The 26,996-nt window shown below is 41.1% G+C and overlaps 1 protein-coding gene across 1 annotated transcript; it reads right to left on the bottom strand.

The window, feature by feature from the left end:
- Positions 1-7,887: 7,887 nt before the first annotated feature.
- LOC122992691 (matrix-remodeling-associated protein 5-like) lies at positions 7,888-24,858 on the bottom strand. Its single transcript, XM_044366562.1, has 12 exons — positions 24,444-24,858; positions 23,642-23,868; positions 23,291-23,420; positions 21,513-21,754; positions 20,719-20,870; positions 16,347-19,912; positions 14,951-15,092; positions 14,075-14,210; positions 12,438-13,640; positions 12,084-12,291; positions 11,020-11,241; positions 7,888-10,870 (listed from the first exon to the last, which is right to left on the bottom strand). Exons 2-12 carry the CDS (start codon positions 23,827-23,829, stop codon positions 8,696-8,698), a joined length of 8,364 nt encoding a protein of 2,787 aa, XP_044222497.1. The 5' UTR covers positions 23,830-23,868; positions 24,444-24,858; the 3' UTR covers positions 7,888-8,695.
- Between the last annotated feature and the right edge of the window lie 2,138 nt (positions 24,859-26,996).

Below are 26,996 nucleotides of genomic sequence, written 5' to 3'. Positions count from 1 at the left end.
TGTCAAGTTCAGCAACCACAGAAGATAAAAACTCAGCAAATTCAGTTAGAAAACCATTATTTGGGCCAGATGGGCAGTAAATCAACAAAGAGAAGAGAGGATTAGCCAACCCTGTCCTGAGCATGTGTGCCTCAAAGGTGTTGAAATCTCTGATGTCCACAGAGCGGCAGCTGAATTGTTTGGTAACAACAGGCCTCCTCCTCGACCGGACATCCTGGGCGCACTGACCAAGTTACAGTCCGTGGGACACAGTTCAGTCAAGGCCATGTTGTCTCCAAATATCAACCAGGTCTCAGTTATAAACATAAGTCAAGATCATGAGACTCAAAGAAGTCCCTTAGGATAAACAACTTGTTTCAGAGCAACCTTGCATTAATTAAAGCCATCTTGATCTGAGGTTTCATGATGGATTTATTCATGGGAGAGTGTTCAACATTAATTCAGTTATTAGCATTTACTCCACGCCAAGTAGATTTTCTATGGACCGTGTATCCAGGCTGAACAGGTGGCAAATGAAAAAAGGTGCGGTGTGAAAGTGAGAAATGGAATATAATATTCATAAGTATGTTTTAATTAGTGTATAATCTCATTAAAATAAGAATAGTTGTGTTTTCATTACTTTAGAATGAGTGGGTCCTCTTCAACGGAGCCCGCTGTTGCACCGGCATGTTTCTACAGTAGCCTTTCACGTTTTTTGCAAGTTTCGTGGGCACTGTAGGTTTTCCTACACGCTTGGGAGGGGAGGGTGAGGGGAGGGCTATTCAGTTGGTTGCAATCTCTCACATTTAAGGTTTGACAGTCTGTTTGTAATATGGATAGGAATAAGGATAGCAGCACTATGATCATACCACAAGGGGGAGTTAGTGACAGCAGAGGGTCCACGGCTGTTTTTAGTGGACAGAGAAGAGAGGGAAGAAGAGCTAGGAGAGTAAATAGTCAACCGTGTGGGGAGGACAGTACAGCGTGCTGCAGGTTAGCCGCAAGAATCTATACTGACTGCTGTGGAACTACTGAAAAAATTCACTTTCATTCTGTTTCATTTCATTTCAATTCAGTTGACATGGGGGAAAAAAATGTCTAAATATGGTCTCAAATCGTGATTTCTGCTGGATTCAACTGAGACTTTACCAACCTAAACCTTGAAACATTGCTTTAAAGATAAGTTGCAATATGTGCATTATTGCAGTGGAGAAGATGGGACATCAATACAGATGCAATGTCCCAGTTTCACAACAGAAGAATCAAGATGGTACTCATAAGAAACAGTGTCAGGCTCATCAAACATTTAACATTCTTCAGTGTGTATTTAAAATGTATTCAAACACTATTTTGCCTTTGTGTGAATTAAAAGGGACTGAGCTGAGTAACACTGAGGAGAAGTGATCTCATGTCTTGCTGAGCTGTTGCTGTAGAGCCCTTATGGGATGGACTGGCTTATGAAATTTTGTATCCAGGGACAAGGGAACAAAAATGGATAAAACTAAAAATGAATTAATCCACAGTTGGACCCAGATAAATCCCATATAGTATACATTAATGCACCATCTGCATCTTTGTAATTAATGTCACCCGGTCACATCCTCCAACTTTCTGAAGCATAACTTTCTACTGTATTATGAAGCTTTTTTTTTCAACCCAGTGTTGAAATCACTGCAAAACCTGTTAAATTAGTTCAAATAGGCAATGAAGAATCAACCCATCTTTTCTCAGAACTCAGGCTGGTCAGTCTGCTTCATGATATTATTTTGGCTCAACAAAAGCACATCAGCAATGAAACTGTGGACTGTGAAGTATTTTTTAACACTAGCATGAGTTGCTAATGGGTCTAGGTGCCTTTTGTAAACACAGCCTGTTGAGAGGGGTGACATCACTGTGTGAAGTATGTGTGATGAGATGTGTTTTGAGTTTATGCCGTTGACAGAGATGCTTTGAATTGAGTCTTTCTTTTTTACCACCATTTTTGCACAGCTGGTGAAATGGTATTACTGTAAGCTCTATTCAGCCATATGGAAATGATGGTCTGTGTGCTATCTGTATATCACTTGTCTTGGGTAGGCAGTTTGTGTACTTACCATAAAGTGAGTGAGTGCACACGTCCTAAACATTACGTTTAAAGTCACCATCTGTGTTCCCATTAAGTCACGTCTATGAAATCCGTATGGCAACAGCTGACTGAAGCCTCGGTTACGACATCGAAGTGGAGTTCCAAATAAGTGCAACAGTATATGTCCTTCCTCGTACACCAGCTTAATTTCTTTTTTTTCCATCAGCTCATCACAGCACAGGTTGATCTTTCATAATACACATCTAAGAAAAATATCCCTCCCTTTTCATAAATGCAAGGGGAAATGAGTCATACCTAAGGCTTGAATGTGAGATTATAGGTGGATAGGCATTCATTTACACAAGTGAAGTAATAGATAGATGCAGATAAAGTGAATTTGATTGAATTTTAGCTGATGTACTAGATTTGATGTCATGCAAAAAATAAACCATTCCTGTATCTGACACCATAGGTTACAGATGTCATGTACAAAGCTGTGCTTTTCCCACAGGCTCTTCCATGCAGGAATAATTTTCCAATTATTTCCAGTTATATAATCATTACTGTGAAATGAAAGACTTCAGACCCTTTTCATATTTTCATATCATTAATATTTCCTTTAGAGCAGCAAAATTGAAGAAATACATTGGAAGAACATATTCATGATGGGCGAGCCTAATGAGGCATTGAGGCGAAATGTCTTTTTCACTCCAAAGTGTATTGTTGTTCTAAAGGAACATTAAAGAAATGAAAGTAATTAAGCTGTCTGAGGCTTCTCAGTGGGTGGTGGAATACTTTCATGGTAAAAATTACACCACTGAATTTGAGTAATACAACACTTACATTACTGATTACTATTTTAGCAGATAATCAGTAGCAGAGTACATTTTGAAATAAATCTTGAGTCATATGGGGGCATGTGGTTCTCAAAGTATAATCGAGTTCCTTCTTTGGCCAGAAAAGGCCTCCAGTAAAAGAGTTTTGCTTAGTAAAATAAAAAAAAGTTGCACTGTCTGGTTTCCATTTCTAGTAAACACACAAAGAAAAATCAGCACACACAGAAACAGATGACTAGCTGTTGTCTGTCCTTTCACTGTGATACAAGTATGAAAGTTGGGTGGACCTTAACATGTGTCTTGTTGAAATGCCAGTTTTAGCTGACATGACTCATCTGTGATGACACCGTTGATGTGAATGAGTTAAATGTAGGGCAGATGTTGCAGCAATGTCTGTTTTGTGTTCATTTGAGTTTCCAGGTAACAGTAATTTATACATGTATATTATGTATCTGAAGCGTGTGACTAGTTTGCATTAGTTTTAGCAACAATACTGATAAACAGATCTAGAATGTAGATCAATGTAAAAAGCTTTAGATTGTCATCATCACCTATGATTGCTGTTGATTTACCAGATTAGTACGACACAAAAGGCATGTGTACAGACTGTACGTGGTGATGCAGAGTGAATATGAGTGGTACAATCACAATACTTCTCCCCTGAATTCAGTAAAGTCATGGCTATTGGTAGATATTTGCAGTCAGTCCAATCCAACCAACATTGACCCCACCCTATTGTTCTATACAGGCTTAAGTTAAACACAATTGATGCAAAATAAAATACCCTTAAAATGTTCTTTATTACTTTATTACAGTTATAGGCTTGTAAGTTTTCAATTGCACACAGATGAATGATTAGCATTAATTAATTTGCTGAAACGCTGGTATGGAGCCAGAACAGTGACAGTTACATTTTGGCATCGAAAATAAAATTTGGCACTGAAAACAAAATCTGTACTGAAAAAATAAAAATTGGCATTGAAACACTTCTATTGGAAAAAGTTGTATTGGCACTTAAACAAGTATTGGCACTGAAAAAAGTTCCACTGAAAACTAAAAAAATAAAATATGGACATTAAAAGAATTACAATCTTACAATCTTATTATCTTATTTTATTTTGTTATCTATGTTGTTATTTTGTTTTTCAATGTCAATCTTCAGATTTTTTCTTCACGTATGTCTTTTTTCAGTGAAACATTTTTTTATGCTGTCATTATTTTTTCAATGTCACTGTTTTTCAGTATCAATTTTCTGTTTTTCAGTTTCAACTTTCTTTCACCGTTTTAACGTAGAGAGGAGGGCCCTTGCTGGACCTACATTACCCAGTATGCCTTGCAGCGCAACAAAGATGGGATATCCGAGGGCGATGGCATCATGGCAGCAATTTTTTTGCTCTAAGACTGTAATATGTCACTTTATTAAGATTTAATATTTTTTCAGGTGAGAAAGTAACCATTAGGGATGTGCAGAGGGCCCACTATTGGTATTTGTACCTGTGTTTGTTAAGGCAGCAAAAATTATTTGTATTTATATTCAAATAATATATGTTTTTGTTTTTATTACAAGTGTTACAATAAATGTTCACACACTGGGTCTCGAACTGGAGTCTCCCAGATCACAAATGACTATGCTGACCACTGAGCTAAAACTTTACTCATCACCTCGTTGCAGTCAGACCTCTACCTATTTATACACCCTTAACACAGAGACAGCTCAGCATGTAATGTGTAGGGAAGAACTTCAAAGGCGATTATTGCTTTGCACTTTTCATGTATTGCCTATTTTTTACAACTTAATTTTGTGGAAAGGGGAAGGGGAACAACAGGTTATGGAGAGTCCCTTGGGAGCACTTTGCGCATGTCAGTAGCTCAGCTTTACCTTTGGGGAACACCCCCAACTCTGGGAGTGATGTCTAAATTAGGAAATGTGCATCATGTAGCAGATGGATGAGACTCCCCTCGCTGAGACCTGCTGATAGACGTAACAGCAAGCAGAGGAGAGAGACTGAGATAGCGATGTAACTGACCTGCATGCTGGTATTTGACTTTTTTTTTCTTCCCGAAAACAAATCATTTTTTAAATATTTGTATGAAACAGATATTCGTAAAAAAAAAAAAAAAAAAAACGCTATTTGTGCTTTGCTGAATATCGTGTTTGTATTCGGGCACACCCCTAGTAACCATGTAGATTCCTAATATGTGGCCAGTTTATCCAAATAAATGCCTGTTTGTAAATCTGCTGCAACGTTTTTGGAGATGTGAGGAACTGCTGGCTGAGTGAGACCAGCTGGTCATGCTTCTCAAAGATAATAAGATTGTAAGATTGTAATTTTTTTTTAATGTCTATGTTTTATTTTTCAGTTGAAATTGTTTCAGCGCCAATACAACTTTTTCCAATTCAAATGTTTCAATGCCAATGTTTCCTTTTTCAGCTCAGGTTTTGCTTTCAATGCCAAATTTTATTTTCAGTGCCAAAATGTAACTGTCACTGTTCTGTCTCCATAAAATGGTTCACAAACATGGAACCATAAAATCGGTGTGCCGAAAGGGATGGAAACGCTCCAACACTATAAAGGAGATCATTCAAAACATGAAAAGCCTTCACAGAAAACAACTGGCCTCATCAAAAGTCAAACACAAAACAGAATTCTGATGCTACACAATAATTTTCACTAGACAGGCTACAGACTAAACTCAACTAAAGTGCCAAATTGTGCAACAAATGATTTTAATTAACACTTCCTTTGATGTGTGAATAAATTCACTTATCAAAAAGCTTAGCTCCACAGCACTTTTTTTGTGTTGTTCTTGTTTTTGTTTTTTTACATTTCAGTAATTTAACAATTTTTGTCTTCTACAAAGTTTGACTGATCAACTGGATTAGATGGATTGCATTCATCTTTACAGGAGCTCTAATCACAAAGTATTCAGCCCAGCACTAACAACATTTGGAGCTTTTTAAATGAGATTGTACACCACCTCTTTCCAAGTAACACTGAGCCTGATTTTCATCCAGAACTAACCACCTCCTAACAACTTTGTGTCATGAACAATGATAAAGAAATGAACTCTGAGCCAACTGGTGGACTGGAATAGAGCTAAATTAGCCAAGTGATAATCTTAGCCTAAAGGACTGGAGATAGCCCTATGTCCTAGTTACATGTTTGCACACTAATTCTAACTGTACTCTGTGTATGCAGTGCTGTATGTCCACCCCGTGAAATGACTAAATAAAGTAGATAACAAGACTTAAAGTCTACAGCCATGCTAGCTCTGTGAGGCTTTGCTTAGGCACAGCAGTGCTTTGAGCTAAGAGCTAACGCTGTTTATGCTCAATGACAATGGTAAAACGTTGATGTTTAGCAGGTATAATGTTTACCATGTTCACCATTGTGTTGGCATGCTAACATTTACCAAGTGCTAAACAGCTGAGGCTGATGGGAATGTTTTGCAGGTATTTTATAAAAATGTCCGAACCCATCTGATAGTTGTTGAGATATTTATATAAAGCCAAGCAGCAGGAGGGGCTAATAATGCCAAAACACTGCTAACTAACAATGGCTGGATTTTTTTCTGTGTGGTGTTGACTGGAACTCTCAATGCCATGCAAAGCGATAATGTGGAATTGGTTTACAGCTGTGGTGAAAGCAGTCGTACAGTTGTGGTTTATGCATGGCTCTTGTGATAACACAGAAAACACAACATTCAGTAATAAATCTTCTGAGCAGCATTTTTACCAACCATTTCAGAAAAATATTGAAGTTTGCAGTTCCAAAACTGTACTTTGACTGACATCCAACAGTGCACATTTTGTATCATTAACTGCTGCTTAACTTTACAGTAGCTGACGTTATTTTCTTTCATACTGCATCATAGTTCACCATCACAGTTCGTACATATAGCCTACTGTGTAATTTAAAATATTCATATTTACTGGGCTCACACTGTAAACTGTACCTGGCAAATATGACTGCATGCAGAGTGGTGTGCTGGTACTGCAGGCCTCTGTGAGGTTTATTGCATTTCCCAGGGAGAGGAATATGATGTCATCAACATGTGTCTCATTTACACTTAAGACCCCATTTCCTGGTTTGACAGCTGAGCTAGGGATAAGGAGTTTTTGTTCTCATAATATACTCCAGGAAAAGTTTCCTGCCTCGCTGTTGCACTCCCACTAGGTGTTTTCTTTTCTTACTCTGAATCTAAACACTCACACAAGAACTCTCTCTCTTTCTGTGCAATATTTCTGACCAAAACTGTGCTCCAGCTGTTGACATTTCATGGAATAACACACTTCACTTATTTTCCATTTTTATTTATAAAATGAAGCTGTTAAAAATATACCAAGCATTCATTGTTGGCTAGTCAGAAATCAAACATATGTTATAATATTTAATAATTTCTTCCTTTATGACAAAGAAACACAAAACACTGGTCTTACAACAGAGTCTTTACAAGACAAATAATTTAAGGACAAAATGAAAAAATCAAAGAGGAGATTAAGGGAACAGGATCACTATGAACTGAAATTTTTGTTTACAAACTTAGGGCAAGCTCTTGAATCACACACATATTTATACAATCTTTAATATCAAAATAACTATGAATCTCACTCTTCAAAGAATTAGATAAGCCAAGAGTCAAAATAATTCTGTCAGAATGTGAGATACAGTCAACGGTGGTACAACATTGTTTGTCAAGATTTGAAACCCACAAATGAGTCAAGAAATGAACAATGAATAAACATGTCCTAAGACACTGATTTTTGGATGGATCATAATGCTGAAGCCCTCTATTATCTGTCTGTCATGGATTTAAAGTGTGTAAATAAGGCTACCCATTTAAGTTATACTACATATGCACCACAGGTCAAACAACAATATCCAACCTTCTTGCAATATGTTGTTTATAAAAAAAATTTTTTAAAAATGTGTATAGCGCTTCAATTGCAAATAAAGTAAATATTTGATTTGACTTCTAAAAACAAGTGTATTTTCATGAAAAATGTCCCAATTTGAAACATTTGAAGCAATCAAATATTTTATAAATATACACCAAGATCACATTAGATTACATTATGTAACATCAAATAGACTATTAACATAAATATTAACTATAGGACAAACTGCCCCTTTGTGTGATACTGTGTGGTGTCCATATAATTTAGTGACCCAGTGACATATTGTATATTAGACTGTAGTTCAGTGTGAATTTACAAATGCACAGTAAAATAGTTAAACCAAGTAAAACATTCTTATTTCCAGGGGTTTGTGTTATTGAGTTTAGAAATTATTGAGTTTGAAACTGTGTGGCAAAATGTAAGAATGTACGTGCACAATTGTGGGGATCTGCATTTTGTACAGCAATCTTCAATATGCTCTGTATCTTGCTATCATCAGTATTTGTAACTTCAGCATCATTTCAAAAAGGGTTTTAGGGTTAGGTGATGTATGCACATAAAACAATCTTCCTTAAACACAATGTTTTTGTTTATGCAGAGACAAATAATAACACTGATTCTGCATAGGAATCTTGTAACTCCTCATACAAAAACAATATAGTATTGAAACATAACACATTAAAAACACATACATGAGACCTATGCTGTATATTAGTAGTGTCTTTTCTGAGTTTCAACAGTATCTCCTGGACGGAGCTTTGCAGTTCCTTTGGGCATGAGGGACACATTGAGTTAACAGCTGAGGAGTTCATTCACCACTCCACAAGACTGGTGGTGTCTCTGTCTGTCTACTCCATGTTTGTATCTGTGTGTGTGTGTGTGTAAGTCTGTGTGTGTTTGTGTTTTTTTGTCTCATTATATAACATGCAGGTATGTCGCCTTGGTGTCCACTCCTATTACATTTTTGGCAGTGCACCTGTAAAATCCTGTATCCCTAACTGTCGGGTTCTGTATCACCAAGGAACCCTGAGGACTAAGATAGCGGTTACCATAGATACGAGCCTGACCCATCACCCTAAGCTGTGTCAGGTCTGGTGTTTCCCAGGTAACCGTCGCCCGCGGTGTTGCTATGGTAAGGCAGGGCAGCTCCACAGCAACTCCAGGGCGTGTGTAGGTCACAGGGGAGGGGCCTTTTGTGATGCGTGGGGGGTAGGCGATGACGATGACAGGAACCGTGACCACTGAAACCGAGGAGGAGTCATAACTGGTGGATCTGCAGGTGTAGGTGCCTCGGTCAAACACGGTTGCCTGTTGCACTATTAATGTCCCATCCTCTTGGACTACGTATTGGCCTGAGTCACCACTCTCACCCTGGGAAACCACCTTGCCGCTGGGCAAGGTCCATAAGAGAGAGCCCTGGATGTATCCAGGGGTTTGAGGAGCAGGGCAAGGCAGGCGAAGAGTCTCTCCATTAATAATGCTCACTAGGGAGGCTGTTCGGGTGCTCACTGCTGGCTCTGAAACAGGGCCACTTGAGCGAGGTGGTGGGCCAACTGGACGAGGCACAGCAGGTAAAGATGGACTCCCCTGTGAAGGCTTTTGAGTAACTGGGATTCTTTGATGAAGCGTCTCAGGCAATACTGACCTTGACTGAGCTGAAGCCAGTGAGGTTCCTGAGCGAGGTGTCTCCAATGAAACAAGACTTTTCTGCACAGGTCTTTCCACAGCTGGTCTCCTAGTTGGAGACTGAACCTCTTCTTGTGGATCAGAGACCTCCAACTCCACCTGTATCCTCGTCTCTCCTCTTTCACCTCTCACTACACATACCAAGGTTCCGCCATCACTCTTCCGCACACCCCTCAGCTCCAAGGAGCCATTTCGGTGCACAATGAATCGGCTGCCATAGTAAGGAGCTGGCAACACGCCATTACCAGGCAGAAGCCAGGCCAGGCGGGGGGGAGGGGATCCCCTGGAGGGGCATGGCAAAAGAACATTTTGGCCTTTCACCACTCGCTGCTTCACTGTTGTGACCACACCTACAACTGTGTTAGTAGAGTTATAAGTAGCACCTGCACCTGCACTACTTGTACCACCACTATTCCGTCTGTTATCATCGGTCAATCCTGTATTGCTACTCCTACTGAACCCATTTCCATTAAGTGTGCCTGCACCAGCTCCATAATTAGGCACACTGCTACTAAAAACACCAACACTCCTAGGAAAACCACTTATCTTGCCAATGTCTCTGCTGGTGCTTGCTTCATTACTAGCCTTTATCACAGTGACTTCATTATTACTAGTCCCAGGATTCCTTTCAACACTATCTCCTCTAACTGTGCCTTGACTATTTCCAACACTAATGCCAGGTCCATTTCTATTTATTCCAATGTTATCTACTTTAATGCCTGTACTCCTTGCCCCGCTCACCCCAACACTGATTACACTATCATATTGTGTTGTAATTCCACCGACAGGCCTGTTGAATTCATTTTGGCTATCACTCCTAAGGGCAGGATTGAAGCCATTGGTTGCTATTTTAATGCCATTGCTTGGTACGGTGTTTCTTATCCTGCCATTACTAGCGCCAGAGCCAGTGTTGTTGCTGTCATTGTTACTAAGCTTGCTTGTGACACCATTGGTAAATCCATACTGGCTTATCCCTGCATTATTAATGTTGTCCCCTCTACTACGTTGATCACTACCAGGCCCATTGCTGGTACTCCAACCTCTTCCTCCCACCTGGCCACCAAGTCCATGATTAGGGACTTCCACTTCCAAGCCCACAACCATGTGTCTCTCCCCAACTGAGTTGGTTGCTCGGCATGTATAGTTTCCGGTGTCAATCTTTTGGGCCAGACGCACCTCCAGAGTTCCATCTGAAACCACCACAACTCGCTCAAAATAAAAACCAGAACCAGAACTCCGTGGGATAACACGGCGGGCTGGGGAAAACCATGTCACTGTTGGAGCGGGATCTCCTGTGGCCTGGCAGGGAATGATGGCAGTTGCTCCCTGCCGTACTTTGATAACACGATAGCTTCTGTCATCAGTGAAGGTTGGTGGAGATGTCATCATGACCTTAACTTTGACCTTGATGGAATGAATTTAAATTAATTAATGACTGAAAGAACGTTTTACTTGTATTGAAGTTGTAGTTTTTATTTCTAAAACTAATAATTGGATTGGATTCATTGGATAAATGATTCTAAAGTGATCTCTAGATGGAAACATTGTCATACCTTCATGGTGTCTTGACCTCCTTGATTCTCAGCATAACACGTGTACTCCCCTTCCTCTCCCATACCCACTGCTGGAACCAGTAACGTCCCATTGTCAAACACAGTTAGCCTCCGTGCTCGCACTCCTCTGTCTTCCCCTTGCAACACACTGTTCACCATGGTTCCATCTGGCAGGCTCCAGCGGACAGCTGGGTCAGGCAGTCCTGATGCCAAGCAGTCGACCTGCCGAGAAGAGGATCATTGTTTAAATGCTGTCATCCTTTAAAAGTTTGTGTGCCTGTTATTGTGATGAAAGCTGAACTTCAGAGAACTGTTGAAAAATAACAACTTCTTCTGGGTCAGGTGTAAAACATACTGTACTTATTTACAGTAGGTTTTTACAAAAAGAAAACTCACAGTAGAAAAAAATGTCAAGCATCCAGAAATTTAGAAGCATTAAAAAACACAATTTAAAGCACATAAATGTAAATCAAATAAAAAATGAAGGGCAACCAATTCCCAGAATAATATTTCTTGCATATCACCCCAGTATATTTCATTGTGCTGTTAAATATTCATGTGTGAAGTACTTTCCCCTGAAGGCTCCTGTTGATGATTCATAACAGCCTATGACCTGGCAGGTCTTTCTTTTCTTTCTGAGTCAAAAAAAGTTAGCACATTTGATCAAAAACAACCAAAGACACAGCTTCAAGCTGTGGAAAATGTTGGCACCACACAAACAGCAGTAGATAAAACACCACACAAATAATGGCTACAACAAAAAATAAAGCACTAAAAAGCAGCAACGGTGGAGGAGTGGAAGATTTCAACAGTGGAAAAGATTTATGTGAGTGTGATACTGTATATGATTTACAGTAAAAAGTAGTTATTTGAAATTATGTATGGCAAATGTGTTCATAAATTGTTTAATAAACTAAATAAACTAAACAACAAAAATGCCCGAGAAGACCATTTAGCATTTTTTTCCCTTCTTCATAATGCTGTTTTCTGTTTATCAAACAAAGATCATATTGGGAACTGGGTGAGAGAAGAAAAATCATTTCCCCCTTTTTCATTTAGCTCACCTTCAGTGGTTTACCAAATGATACCATCTGATTAAGCTGCTGGTTGGGCTCAATCTTGGCAGGCTTGGTAGCCACAGAGACACGCAGGAGACGATAATCATCTGCGACCTTGTTGCGTGTGACACAGAGGTAATCTCCAGCATCCTTCTCTGTTACTGCCTGGACTGACAGGGTGCCATTAGGATACACCTTCAGACGTCGGTCAAAACTTTAAATTGAACATAAACACAAATAACAGATATACAGAATGAGACACAATACTAACAGAATAAAGGGAAAAAAAAGATATAATAGTACTATACAACCCAAAACACTGAGGTTTTGTCTGTCTCACACACCCACAACCCCATGTACCTGAAGTGCGTGTCCACCAGTTTCCTGCTGGGGGTCCTCCAAATGATAATGGGGGTTGGGTTACCAGTTACAGAGCAGTGGAGCTGCAAATTACCCCCATAGTGAACAGTAGTGACGGAGGGTGAGGTGGAGACAATACGGGCTTTGCTGAAAGGAGAGACAGGCAAGGAGTGCAAAACAGCTGAAGCTCTGCTTTTGTCAGAGGGGGGAGAAGAAGTAACTCTTGTGTTGTTTACAATGCTGGGTGAGACTTTGGTGTTATTTGCAGGCACTGTGGAGGGTTGGGAGAGAGAGGAGAGTTTTGTTGTGTTGAAGTTGGTAAAGTGTGTGGGGGAGGCAGTGAAAGTTTTATTGATTTTAGGATGTGAGTTAGTGGAACTGCGTTGGTGAGGGTGAGAAGAGCTGGGGGTGGCCAGCAAGGTCCTGGATCTATCAGAGGGCGTTAGAGGGGAGAGACTAACGGAGTTGAATGGCTTTGAGGAGTGGCTGGCATTGGACGAAGTTTTGTCTCTAAGAAGTGATGGTTTTTCAGTAGCAACTGCTTTTGCTCCTTCATTTCTTGCTCCTCCCAGTCTTCTTTCTCCTTCTGCTCCCCCTTTAACTTCTACCTTCACAGTCCTCTTATCAGCTCCAACAGCATTACTTGCTGTGCACTGATAATTCCCTGAGTCCCTTGGTCCAGCTTTTCGAATGTGCAGTGTCCCATTGGGCAAGACAAAAAGGTTGCCATGGAGAAACTGGGATGGGCGAACTAGAGTCCCATCTGGGATACGCCAGCGCAGAGTTGGTGGCGGGGCACCTCGGGCAGAGCAATGAGCATAAACAGGCATCCCTGGAGACAAGAGCAGGTGTTCCTCTCTGGGTTGCTGTATCACCGGGGGCAACGAGGACACATGTACACGGACAGATGCACTGGCAGCACCTGCTGAGTTGGAGGCCACACAGCGATACACTCCCCGGTCACTAGGTAAAGTTACTGAGATATGAAGGGTTCCATTTGTGTCCATAATGATTCGACTGCTGGAGGAGTCAGTGGAAGTCAGAACAGAACGATCCGGCAGGACCCAAGAGAGCAAAGGGGTTGGTACACCGTCCGCCTGGCATTCCAAGTGCACCGCTCCACCTTGATGAATGGTGGTTTCTCTGTAGCTGGCCAGCTGCATCCGTGGGGGGCGTGTCCACACTTCCAGGGTGGTTAGCAACCTGTCCCAGAAGAGTAAAGCACACACATATTCAATATAGAAACACATGAACACATTTTAAGCATTTCAAATATTAATTTAAAATGAAAACAAACCACCAATTGTTATATGACACATTTAGGAAACATCAAAAGGCATACATACACAATTCAAACTGAAATCTTGATAGAAACACGGGCACATGAAACATTATAATCAAGTAAACCACACATATTGGTCTCATGGAAAGGTCATATACAGAGATTTGCATATTGAGGCTGCTTAAAAGTGTTAAATCAAGGGTTTGTGCTGTGTTTGCACCTAAAAAAGAAACACAACACATAATAGTATTCAAAGTGCAGTTTGCCTGAGGCCTATGCAGTGGTATTAAAAACATGGTCATAAATGAATGGTATATAGTGCATTAATTTTCATAACCTGTATTATTAGCCTCACCTGTCGCGACCCAGAAAGCTGTGTGCACTGCAGATATATGTGCCCCTGTCCTGCAGCTGAACATTCTGGATAACAAGGGTGCCATTTGGCAGAACCTCAAAACGTTGAGCCCTGGAGTGGATTGACATCACCGCCCCTGAAAGAGAGAGACAGACAGACAGACAGACAGAGCGAGAACACGAAAACAGGCAAGAGTGAGTAAGAGACAGAGAGGAAAGGAGGAACAGGGACATGCCGAGTGGCGCAGCATGTAGTAAAAGTCAGTGATGCAGTGCATAAAATGTTCCATTACCTTCTTGCAATATGTCTTTCCCACATGGCAAGCTAGAGAAAAGTCCATTGTATGCATGCCAGTGTGTAATGCTGGGTGCTAATATGTTATTTAATCCGAGTATAACTTGTTCATAAAAAGCTGAGATTGATTTCCTTTCGCATCTGTGAGTTCAGAATGTAAATACAAACCTTTATTTATTCTGTTTCAAAGACAAAGCCTGTAGTTCTTAATCATATCAATGATAGGTATATTCATATATAGAGTATATATATATATATATATATATATATATATATATATATATATATATATATATATTTGACTTCTGGATGACTAACAAGCATTTCTACGTTTCCTAGCATGAATGAAAATATGGGCCTGGGGTCTGTTCCAGGAAGCAGGTTTACTGAGCTATCTGGAAAACTTTGCTGACACCAGTCCATGAACCAGTTTTAACAGGCTTCCAGGTGGATATTTCACATAAACGTAAATTGAAGGTAAAACTGCTCCCTGAATTATATTTTCATGCACTGAAGGGTGTTTTGTTTGTGTGCACATGTGTATGCTGAAATAAATGTGTGCGTATCTGCTGCACTGTATACCTGTAGCAACCTTGGTCCATGTGATGGTGGGTTTCGGCTCTCCCTGAGCTTCACAAGCCAGCCTGGCAGTGCTCTCTGCTGCGACTGACACTGTCCTGATGTGTGGGTCTGAAATCCTTGGTCTAGATCTCACAACTGGGGCCTATGAAAAAGATTATACAGATTTTAGTAGCAAATAAAGTAATGAATAATAGAATTAATGATTCTTAAAAACTGTTAGGAGACATCTGAGAGCAGGGCTCTACTAATGAAAGTTCTTCAACTTGCAAAGCTGCAGCATTGTGTTGGTCTTATAGTTTTAATTTTTCAACTAGATAGCATAGCCACAATGAATTTAAAAAAATGAGAACTGTCTACTAGCAAAAATACCAATATCTGTATTATGACCACAAATACAAAAATTGCTATTTGTACAAAAAAATGAGAGGAAACCTGTAAACCAACAACCAACTAAAACAAAACTATAAATAGATTAATCAGAACTTAGTTATGGAGGTAAGGATACAGACCATTACACATCAGTACCCAGTCAATACCCAACTTAAAAACTGACAGGTGCTGACACGATTAGGTAAACTGTTTATTAAAACTTTCTGTGAAGAGTTTGTAATTACTTGTATTTTTTTTAAACAGTGAAGATTTTGAGCATTATTGTAGAATAGGTTAATAAATTCAATATGGCATTATTGTGATCCCAGATTTAGAATTAGTCACTGGTGGTGAACCCAGCGATTTGGTTTGCTAAAGCTTGCCAACATAGCTCTGGAAATTAATTAATAATTGATTATTTTAAATCCATTTGGATTAGGTTCTCAAAACACATAATGATGTTGATTATGGAACATATGTTTTTCATCTCTTCTTTAGATCTGACAGTGACCCTGGTAGAGCTCTGGAAAATCCATGAAATTGAAAAATTGTCATAAACATCCCTTAGGTTTAATAGCAGGTCATGTGGATACAGATTAGACTATTTTCAGATCTCTTATGCATTTTTTGCTAAGCTTTTGCCCGGAGGCTTGCACAGTTGTGTGTTGTGTGTGTTTGTGTGTGTGTGTGTGCATATGTGTCTTGCTATTTTCTGGGCCAGCACTCACTTAGAAAAGAAATGTTAATTTGACTTCCACTTAGCTGACAACAAAGACAAATAACTATATATATGATCTTCAAACGACATTTAAGACTGCACTTAAAGAAATGATTAACTGAATGAATGAGGAGCAGAAAAACTGGAACATTAAATAAATTTGCAGTTAAATTAACAAATAAAGAACAGATTGTTGTCCTAGTTTGCTTCTACTCTTGTCATAACGTATGGGCTTGCTTTAAGACCCATTTTGGGTAAGACTATCTACAAAATAGCAAGATTATGTTGTTTGAATCGATTTCAACTCACCCTGGGGACAGCAGGGAGAGAAGGAGAGGGTGGCCAGTGTGGCCTGCTGCTGTGTGAATCTGGAATAGAATTAGCTGCAGGGTTCTTCCAATCAGTAGGGGATCGGCTCTGGTTTGGAGTGCCAGAAACAGGCCTCCCTCTGGAGTCAACTTGGTCAACATTTGGCCTCTCTCTAGATGATGCTGTGGTACTTGTTGTCATTGTTATAGTAGTAGCAGAGTGTGTATAAGGTTTAGCTGCCAAAGCAGTAGTTGGAGGAGTTTTGGCAGAGATGGTACTAGTACTAGGAGTAGGAGTAGTAGTTTTAATAGTTGTAGAAGTAGTTGAAGTAGTGGGTTTAAGAGTTGTGGGAATAGCTTTGGATGAGATTGTAGTACTACTAGCAGTAGTGGTTGTGGTAAAAGTACTAGTAGGAGGGGTAGCTGTAGTGGTAGAGGGGCTAGTTGAAGAAGTAATAGTGGTAGTGGGAGCAGTAGATGTAAGAGCAGGACTTGTAGTAGTAGTAGTAGTAGTAGTAGAGGCGGTGCTATACATTGGAATAATCTTAGTAGTTGGAGTTGACGTGATGGGATTTGTAGTCATAGGAGTATTTGTAGTTGTTGTGAGAAGTGTATCACTCGCTCCAGTAGTAGATATACTTGTAGTGCTTCCAATAGAAGTAGTCAGACGAGTTCTCTTGAGAGTGGTTGAAGTGGTTGTTGTTGAGGAAACAACAGAGGAGCGAGTGGATGAGAGAGTGGTGGAGGATTGAGATGCATGTGGTACATCCAACGAATTCCTTTCCAGCTCTGCACTGTCTTCACTTGGGGGTCTATCAACATCTTCTCCTGTGGCTGTTTGTGGGTGTATGCCCTGTGTACGTGTCTTGGCATGCGTCACTGGCATGTGCGTCTGTGTCGTCACAATATTAGAGTAAGTGGATACCGGTATTCTAGTGTTAAAGAGAGTGAACACTGCAGTGTCTGGTCCGTTGACTGAGTGAGTCATCATGTCTGTATGTGTCTTTGTGTGAGAGTGGGATAATGAGACGGGAGAGGAGGGAGTCAGTGAGGGGGAGGCAGATTCTGATGTGGAGATACCAGGAGTGTTAGGAACAGTGGGAGACAGAAAGTTCAGTACCACGCCATTTGGAGTAGAAACAAGAGTCTTAATATGGTCACTCTGTGTCAATAAAGTAGCCGGAGATGTGGTTGTTGAGGCCAGCAACAATACATTCATTTGATCTGTGGTGGTGTCAGGTGTCACAGTTATTGACCTCGGGTTTGTAGGGTCAGGGATAGGTCGGGGTGGGGTGATAGGTCGACCCCTGGGCCTGTTGATGATTCGTCTTCGCTGTCCGATCCTCCTGCGAGAGAGAGGGCCTTGAGGCCGCAAGTTTGGTACCAAATTAGGGAAGTGTCCCTGCCGGGGGTTCTGAGGCCTGGATCTAGATGGGATGGGGTTTGTTTCTCGCTCCTCTCCTTCAACTGGTTCTGAGACAATTTCATTGGTTCTAGTCAACAGCTTAGAGGTGACAGGATCTCTCTGTGTCCCTGAGTTTGTCACTGTCTCTGTCTGTGGACCTTTCTCTGCCTGTATGTGTGTCTCTGTCTCATTTTCTAGATCTTTCTGTGTTTTTGTTGACCTCTCAATCCCTCTCTCTATCTCTGTATCTGTCTCAGTGTCTGTTTTTGTCTCTCTGTGTGTCTGTGTTTCTGTGTGAACAGGATAAATGGGCCGTAAGCCTTCTTCTTGTAGAGCAGCATCATCAACAGACGACCCCTCGGTTTCTGCTTCCATCCCTGCTCCCTCTGCTCTATCTCTGTCTGTATTATGACCTTCCTCATGTCTTCCTGTGTATCTGTCTTTGCCTCCACCCACCGGTTCAGCTGTGGTCTTTTCTGCTGTGATAGGCTGGCTGTTATTAGTGGGAACAGTCTTTTGGCGGATCTTAGCCAATATGTCAGCCCATTTCGCAGGGTCTATTCTTTGTTTGTTTGCGGTGATTCTATGTCTGCTGTCATAGTGGTTTCTTCTCTGTTCAATGGAGGATACAGGCCCTCCTCCTCTTCTCAGGGAGCCGTCTCTCACAGGCCCTCGTCTTCTAGGTTTCCCGATTGGATAACGTCTTTTTGGGGGTGGCTGGAGAGGGCTTGGACGCTTCCTGTTGATAACAAGAGTCCTCTCTTCTTCCACCTCTTCATTTCCCGATCCTTCCTCCACTTGACGTAGTAAAGGGGCTCGTATCTTGGTTGACCGGCCAGCCACTGACTGTGGCCCTCTAGGAAATGATGTTCTAAGTGGCGGGGGATGTCGTGGGTTTATTTCCAGCTGCATGGACAGAGAGTCACTACCATACTGGTTGACCGCGATGCAGCGGTAATGACCAGTGTCTTTCAAAGAAGGCTTAAGCAGAGAAAGACTCCCATTCGATTGTATAGTGAGTCCACCTGATACAGCTAATCCCTGCCGTACTATATTTCCATCTGGTAACACCCAACTCATGTATGGTGCTGGTGAACCAGATGCCTTGCAGGACAGACTGATGGGCTCCCCAACAGTTCCCGTGACAGGAGGTCCCACTTGCTCTCCTGAAGGTGGAACAGATGACTCTGCTACTGCCAAACGGAGGGAGAGAACATCTACATCCCTGCCAGCCCGGGCTATGCAGTAATAGATCCCAGCATTTGATAGCTCCAGTTTCTGTATAAGTAACCCAGAGGCCAAGGCTCGTAGCCGACCATCTTGGCTACTGGAGGGGGAGACAAGTTGGGATCCGTCTGGGAGAATCCACTGTACTTTGGGATTACCAGAACTTAGAAGAGGGCAGGGGAGTTCCACCTGACCGCCTACTGCAGCTGCCAGTGCTGTGGTGGTATGATTAGTTGAAATGAGCACCCATGGGTGAGAAGCTCGGGAGGATGTTGAAGGAAGACCAGTAGGGTCAGGATGAGCAGACACTCTTGTTGAGTATATAAGGTGAACTCTATTTGCATTGGACTGTGCTCTGTTAAGCTGAATGCTAATGGCTGGCTGTAGTAACCATTGTGGTCTGACTTTAACAGAAGCTTTAACTCCAGTGTGATAATATCCTTCTGTCTCTGCTGTCTGCCTGTAGCGGTAGGCCAGCGCCGGGGCTTTACTCAGCATGATCTCCCTCTCAAGGCGAACTGCAGTCTCACTATAGTAAGCCAGGATCCGCCAAAGATTCTCATAGCTCTCTCTCTCCACAGGGCATTCCAGGGAGAGTGACATAGCGAGGGGGAGAGGAGAAGGGGATGAAAGGGAAAGATCTGGAAGAGGAGCAATATCCTGAGAGTCTGTAGAGTGAGTGATGTTGCAGCTCAGATCAACACTGTAACCCTGTTGGTCAGAAAGCCCCAGAGAGGCAATGCCTAAAGGCTCTCTGAAGGATTCACTTGATTGAATCTCACTGAGTTCTGTCTCCAAAGGTGTGTCTCTTCCTGGGGCGGGGATGACTGGAGAGGTGCAAGATAGCTCAGTCTGCTCAAGCAAGCCCTGCCCCTGAAGGGAATTGGGCAAGGCACACATTGGACACTGAGGACTACTGGGGCATTTCATTAAGCCTAATTGAAAGAGAGAAACAGAGAAAATTATGTCATAAAAGGTACCCTTACGATTTCTGGCATGTCAACAGTGTGTAACATCATAGCACCTATGCAAACATATTAGTGCACATTTCAGCTATCTGCACATATTAGTGGTGTCATATATTAGTCATGCCACATCTTCTTAAGCATCCATTACCCTTTATATCTCTTACTAATTAGATATGGTTACTTCATCTACTCATAAATCAGAAATATGCATCACTTCATTATTCCACAGCAATCATTAGCCTTTATTTCAGTTGCCTGCACTCACATCAATGCTGTCATCATGGATTAGTCAAGGCAGGTTAAGTCTAGCATATCAATGAGAGACATTTCACAGTCCTGCCTTCTTTCACATCTAAATAAAAGCCACAAGACAAACTGGAAGATATACAGAAAATGAGCGAAAATTGAGAGGAGCATGTAATGAAAAGCAGGTGGAGAGATGTCACAGGTATCAAGATAACAAGTCCAGATGTATCTAAATTCAGACTGAACCCATCTTTCTATCATCTGGCTGGATCTGACATATACTGAGCAGTTACTAGACATATTACAGACTGCAATTATCAACAAATGAATCTCCTATTTCTCAGTCCATTTCCCATGTTTCTCCTCATCTTATCTCTTTCCTCTCTTTCAGTCACCCAAGCAACCCACATGTTGCATTAACCACCACCTTTTTGCATATCTGCTTGAATGTCCATTGTTAAAGGACTGCATGTGGGAGACAAAACACCAAGAGAAAAAATAAATAATATTGAAGACATGAGAGTCACCTGGGTGAGCCAGACTCCAAGGGAGAAACCAGTTCATCCTACAGTCACAACTCCACAGATTAGCCTGCAGCACAAGAGACTCCAGCAGGGGTGCAGTTTGTAAGGTCGCTCTGGACAGAGTGGTTAGACTGTTGTTGGACAGGTCTAGGTGTCTACAGGAGGGAAAGACAGTAAAAAAGAGATTGAGATGAAGAGGGGGAGGGGGAGGGAGGACACAGAGGTTGAATCAAAGTCACAGAGGAATGAAGGAATGGATGAACAAGTGGGAGGGGGTAGTTACAGATGAGGGGTGAGAAAATCATCCATCATGTTTTTATCGTTTTCATCATCACCTTTATGCTCAGACCCAAGACATGCATGTTTATACTCTGCAGTAATACTATGAGTGGATCTGAATGAGGGTAAAGAGGCAATGCTATTCATCTAAATACCAATAACAAACGATGGAAATGTTACTATTTGTTCTCTGTGAAAAATCAGTCTCTATTACCAGATGTGAGATGTGGGAGGTAATTTCACCAGTTTAACTGTATTTGTTTTTTTTTATGATTTTGATTGTCAAGATCACACAGAGCAGTTTATTAAGGGTAGAAGTAATGTGCCCTCCCTGTTTTTTGGTGAAAATTTGCAAATTAAGTTGTTTGTTTTGAATTTTGTCCCATCACAGACTTTACAGACAAAAGCAAGTGTCACTGTCAGAACCACCAGTAGGGACATATCTGCTTACTTTTAAAACTAAACTAACTTCCCCAACACTGATTATTACATTATACGCTTCAGTTGTTAAAGCTCACCTGAGTGTAGAGAAGTAATACGTATTCAGGAGGGACAGTGTGCAAAAAGTGTGGGGATGTAGCTGATGCAGCCTGTTCCCTTGCAGACGTAACAGCCTGAGGCTAGGCAGCTGGAGCAGGGCCCGGGGGTGGATGTGCTGGAGGAGGTTGTGATCCAAGTACAGACGCAGCAGTGAGGTCAGGCCAGAGAAGGTCTGAGATGAAGGGATCTCTCTCAGCTTGTTATAGCTCAGTTTTAGTATCTGTGGGGGTGGAGGAAATGGAGTGAGCAGAAGAAATTAATGATTAAGAGCAATCAAATTATAGACATCAAAGCTGATGAAGAAACCAAGTATATGCTATGATCATAATTCTATCCCTAGACACATGCTTGTAAATTGAATTTATGATAAATGATGAGAGGGTGATCGGAGTGAGGATGAAGGATTGGGTGACAAAACTCTTTGTAACTAGGAATGATTGACCGCACCCTGTGTAAATTTTAGCAAAAATATAAGGAAAGCTTCCAGCAGCTCCCCACAGCATATAACCAAGCGATATATTCATGCTGCATGTTTATCAGGTCAAAGCAGGGAAAACTAAAAAGATATTCTAACACTGGGGGTCCTCAACTTTTCAAATATGAAATTTAGCCCTTTATCCTAAGCAGAAGACTCCAGGGGATCTATTGCTATTCTAGTCATGTGTGAAGAACCCACTATAATTTAAGAAGGCACACCATGAAAACCTCGTTGTGGAATTGTGTTTCTGTGAGGCTTATGATAAATCTGCTCTCCGGGGAGACTACTTAGCTGGAAAAGTTCCAGCTGCTGACAGATCTGGCACGTGACGATGTCAGCACATGGAAATATGGATCCTATTATCACACAATGGCAAATATATAAGCATCTGCCCGGGAGATGAAGGGAACAATTGCTTGTTGAGTAATATCACTTCCTCATGGACTGCTAACTCTGCCCTAAGGTTACTGCTAAAATGTCCAGCGTGTTTCCTGTCTCTGAGTAGTATAAAGAATGATGGCACATAAATTATGCATTAGGCTAGTTGTACAGAAATTAGAAAAAATGTGCTGAACAAAGTGAGCAGAATCATATAACTTTTCATATTGGTTTCACAGATCAAATGTTGTAAATTTCATCCTTTTATGTATCCATTTGTAATTAAATGTATACAAGACTCACATTTATCAATGTTGGGTCCTCTCAAAGCCTCTCAACAAATACCATAAATCTTCATATTTCTCATGTTGTTAAAAACTGGAATTTCTTCTGTCAAACAGTTAATGTATATTCATCTTTCATAGTTGTAGAGAGCCAAGCAGACTGTAAACTATATGTACTACACATGCAGAATGTTAAAGAGCTGAGTCTTCTGCAACAAAGTACATGAAATAGTACAGGAGTCCCCACATGGTCCTGCCTGCCTCAGGCTGGGGAGGGATGAAAGTATATTTTGTGGACACATGCTCTTGGTTTCATTTTTATATCTGTGTCCTGTAAAAACACTAATTTCTGAAGTGTCAAAAGTTAAGTATGTGAGGAAATACTGGTTTATTTTCCCATATATTTTATAATCAAGCATTGATAGTTTGATTTGGCAAAAGAAAGCTCAGGACACTTTCAATGCCGGCTGCTGTTAGCTGCCTGAGAGACAGGTCTACTGTTAAAGGAGAAGCAGCAGGCAGAGTCTTCTGTAGGATCACCTCTTATCTCCACTGCCTCTTTTCATTCCTATTCCTGCAATATAGATGAGTTCTATGTATGTCTGTTCCTGTTTACCTGCAGTGATTTCATGTCTCGAAACACTGCATCTGGAAGATGGTGGAGATCATTGCTGTGGAGCATCAGAAGCTCTACCCTCTTTAGCCCGGCCAGTGAACTGTCATGGATCCTGCTGATGCTGTTGAACCTACAGGAGCATGGAAACATCATCATCAACCAATGATGCCAGTCAGTCAACAAATATTGTTACTGCCGTGTTAGCTCATTACTTAAATGTAGTTTGACACCAGCTTCCAAACTCTGTGCATGTGTTTGCATGGTAAATAAAAGCAATTTAGCTTAAAATCTTATTTGTGCTTAGTATGCATACTTTCATACATTTAAGCATGTGTTTGTGTGTTCCTTTACCCTAAGTTTATGCGGCGTGTGTGTGCAGGCAGGCCAGGAGGTATGGTAATCAGGGAGCGGAAGGTACAATGGACTTCGCTGGCCTGGTAGCAGTTACAGCTTCTGGGACAGGCCTGGCCTCTGGGCACCTCAAGTGTCAGCACCAGCAGAGCCAGCAGTGCCGCCAGTACACACACGCTTCGATACATCTTCACTCCACAGGAGGAGCAGCTACACCAAGGTTATCACTGCCAAAGAGAAAAGGGAAGTCAAGATTGATGGAGATCAGCAAAGTGCAACACAGTGAGATGTCCTAAAATCCAGATAGGATCTCTCTCTGTCTCTGTCTCTCTCTCTCACACACACACACACACACACACAAACACATACACACACTCACACTCACACTCACACAAGTCAATTTTATTTATAGAGACCAAAATCACACATTTGACTTGCAATCAGTATACAGCACATGGTACACTCTGTCCTTAGACTCACACTACAGCCATACTGACACATTGCACCTGTCTCAAACAAAACATACATTTGGGCTGTCTACACACGCACATATGCGTGCTCAGCAGATTAAATGAATGACTCTCTCTCTCTCTCTCTCTCTCTCTCTCTCTCTCTCTCTCTCTTATCCAACATCACACAAGCGCACAGTTGCACTTAAACCATTCAGCTTCATCAAACCAACTGTAGAGCGATGGCTGCAGAAAGCGTTTCGACTCAAAGATGAAATTAAAATAAATTACGCACTGTAGCAAGAAGCTTTCAAGATGAATAGATCATTGTAATGAATTGTCATGGTTGATACCTTGAAATCCTTTGGTCCGGAGGAGCGAGTTATTTCACGGAATTGTTCATTTCCCCCATCAAATGCTTATTTTAATCCAACTACGCGCTTCGTAAATTTGATATGCAATTAACCAGTTTATTCACCCATTAGCTCCGTGTTTGGTGAATTGAGAAGATCCCCCAAGAAAGTTGTCACTTTGAAAGAGGTAAAACGCAGTTTAACACTTTTATCAACTCCATATGACAAAAGTTTAAAAAAAAAAAAACAGCCGCTGTTTGTAACATCCAATAGGTCTTCTTGTGCGTCTTCTGAAAAGAAAAGTAGTGCTGGAAGCGACAGGCGAACACAGCGCGTCTGGCGCTGTGAGTGAGTGTGTGTATGTGTATGTGTGTGTGTGTGTGTGTGTGTGTGAGTGTGAGTTTATGTGGATGACAGTGGACGTGTGTGAATGTGTATTTGAGTTTAGGGAAGGGGACTGGACTGAAGTGAACTACGAGTGACGCTCAGGCAGAAGAGTATGTCAAAGGAGGGGCTTTCTGGAAACGCAGTGGCAACAAGTTACTGCGCTTCAGGTTGCTCCTCTCATATTCTTGCACACTGCATGTACTGTACTGTGGGCCAAATCATCTTCATGGTGAGCTGCAGATCAGTTTACAGCATCTGTCTCAATTATTGCAAAACTGCCTTTATAACTTTTCTGAGCACTTTGTCTCTGTCTATTATGCGATTTAATTAGAGGAAGGGTAATGGCTTTTATATTATCGTAATATTTTTTTCAACTTCTTTTTTTACGTTAGATAGAAGTTACAGCAGGTCTTTAGCAAGGATTTTTGAAAAATAAAGTCATGGTACAAAATTACGCCACCCACCCCCACTCTTCCAGGAATGTCTTGATGAGCCACCAAAAATCCTGTGAAAAATTCTGATTATTTCAACTTTAGCTTAGTGATTTATTCATTCATTTAAATATTCAGTTATATTTTCTGTAAACATTAGTTCTCTACATGAACGTCTGTTTAGGTGGTTTTTCCACTCTGTTAGGATAAAAATCTGGTGGATAGATGCTGAATTCCTTGATTTAATTGATTATTTCTTGACTAAAAAGAGGCTTTTTAAAGATACTGAGTTGAAAAAATAACATTTTCAGCCTTTAAAACCCATTATGTGTAATTTGTGTGTAATTGTAGAATGTACACCCCCATATTCTCTGAAGTAACCCAGAAGACATGATGTCAGTGTCCTCATAGGTAGCTACAGTCCATTGCTACAGAATTTCTTGGAAAAACAACCACCTGGAGCAAACGGATGCTGTTTTACTATTGTTGTGGTGCTGTGGGCTCCAACTATCTCACTTCCATTGTTTCTGTTCATTTTAACTTGGTGGGGCAATGAAATACAATCTGGATATGTGCTTGATGTTTCAGTAGATTCTCATTCATTCCATCCAGTATAATTCCAGATAATTCTTAGGACAAGAAAATAAGAAATTGTCCTGTCTTTTGTGTGATCTCAGACTGTCAGGCACCCCATAATGATCACACCTCCTTTTGAGAGACTTAAATGGGTGGAGAACAAAAATAGACTGATATACCCCTCAGCTGTTGTGTCCTGTAGGCACAGTAACTTCCCCACCCACCCCCTTTAAGGGTCTGTCTTTGTATATGTGTGTGAGTGACAAGTCAGTGGACCCTTTTACATCAAATTTGTTCATTTATGTAGGATTTTATAACATTAACTTTAGGTCTCTTCAAACATAGACTTACTGTCCCGGTAAAATTGAAAGATTTTTTTCTACTTACCGCGGGGTCAGCAGTGCTTGAGAGCAGCAGCAGATGTGAGAATAAGGTCACCACTGAAGAGGGGAGTTTTGAATCCTCACATCAGCTGCTTGAATAATTGATTTTAAAATTAATCTTGAATGACAGTTTATCCCTGTAGCCTGACAAGTGAACATCTGCAAATATCTTTGAAGGGGAGATTTGGTACTTTACATTCACCAGATAATTTTGCTCTTATGATTCTCAACATTGGTGTTAGTGTCAACATGACCCAATCTCCACCACCCTCCTGTATAACCCATGTGCCTGTAGGCGATGTTGGTGGATGACGGCTTAACAGTTCTCATGCAGCGCTGATTCCCTGTGGTTGTGAAATGGCTGTAAAAAGCATTAGGCTCAATCCCAGCTCACTTCATTACAATACTGATCACTGTATCGGAATGTACCAGATCATAATGAATGAATCACTGTCTGTCTGAAAGGAGGGTCAAAAGAAACCAACAAAGACATGAAATAATATCAAGGGCTCCTTCGGGGGAAGTGAACGAATGAATAAAGGGAGATTGGACACGGAGACAGGAAGTCAGGTAGGGATAAAAGGCAGTGTGTTGTTGACTTATCTTATGGACAAAGACTGCCAACACACTAATGAATGAATGAATCAGTCAGTCAATGAGTGTCTTACCTGCTGACTTACTCTTATGTACACTAACGACTTACTGTACGACAGTCAACAGTAAGTTCCTGTTCCTGCTGGTGGAACTAGAAACCAGAACCTCCCAATCCACTCATT

This window comes from Thunnus albacares, chromosome 11 (assembly GCF_914725855.1).
Source record: "Thunnus albacares chromosome 11, fThuAlb1.1, whole genome shotgun sequence".
NCBI classification, from domain to species: Eukaryota; Metazoa; Chordata; class Actinopteri; order Scombriformes; family Scombridae; genus Thunnus; species Thunnus albacares.
This window is presented reverse-complemented; position numbering and strand designations above follow the sequence as displayed.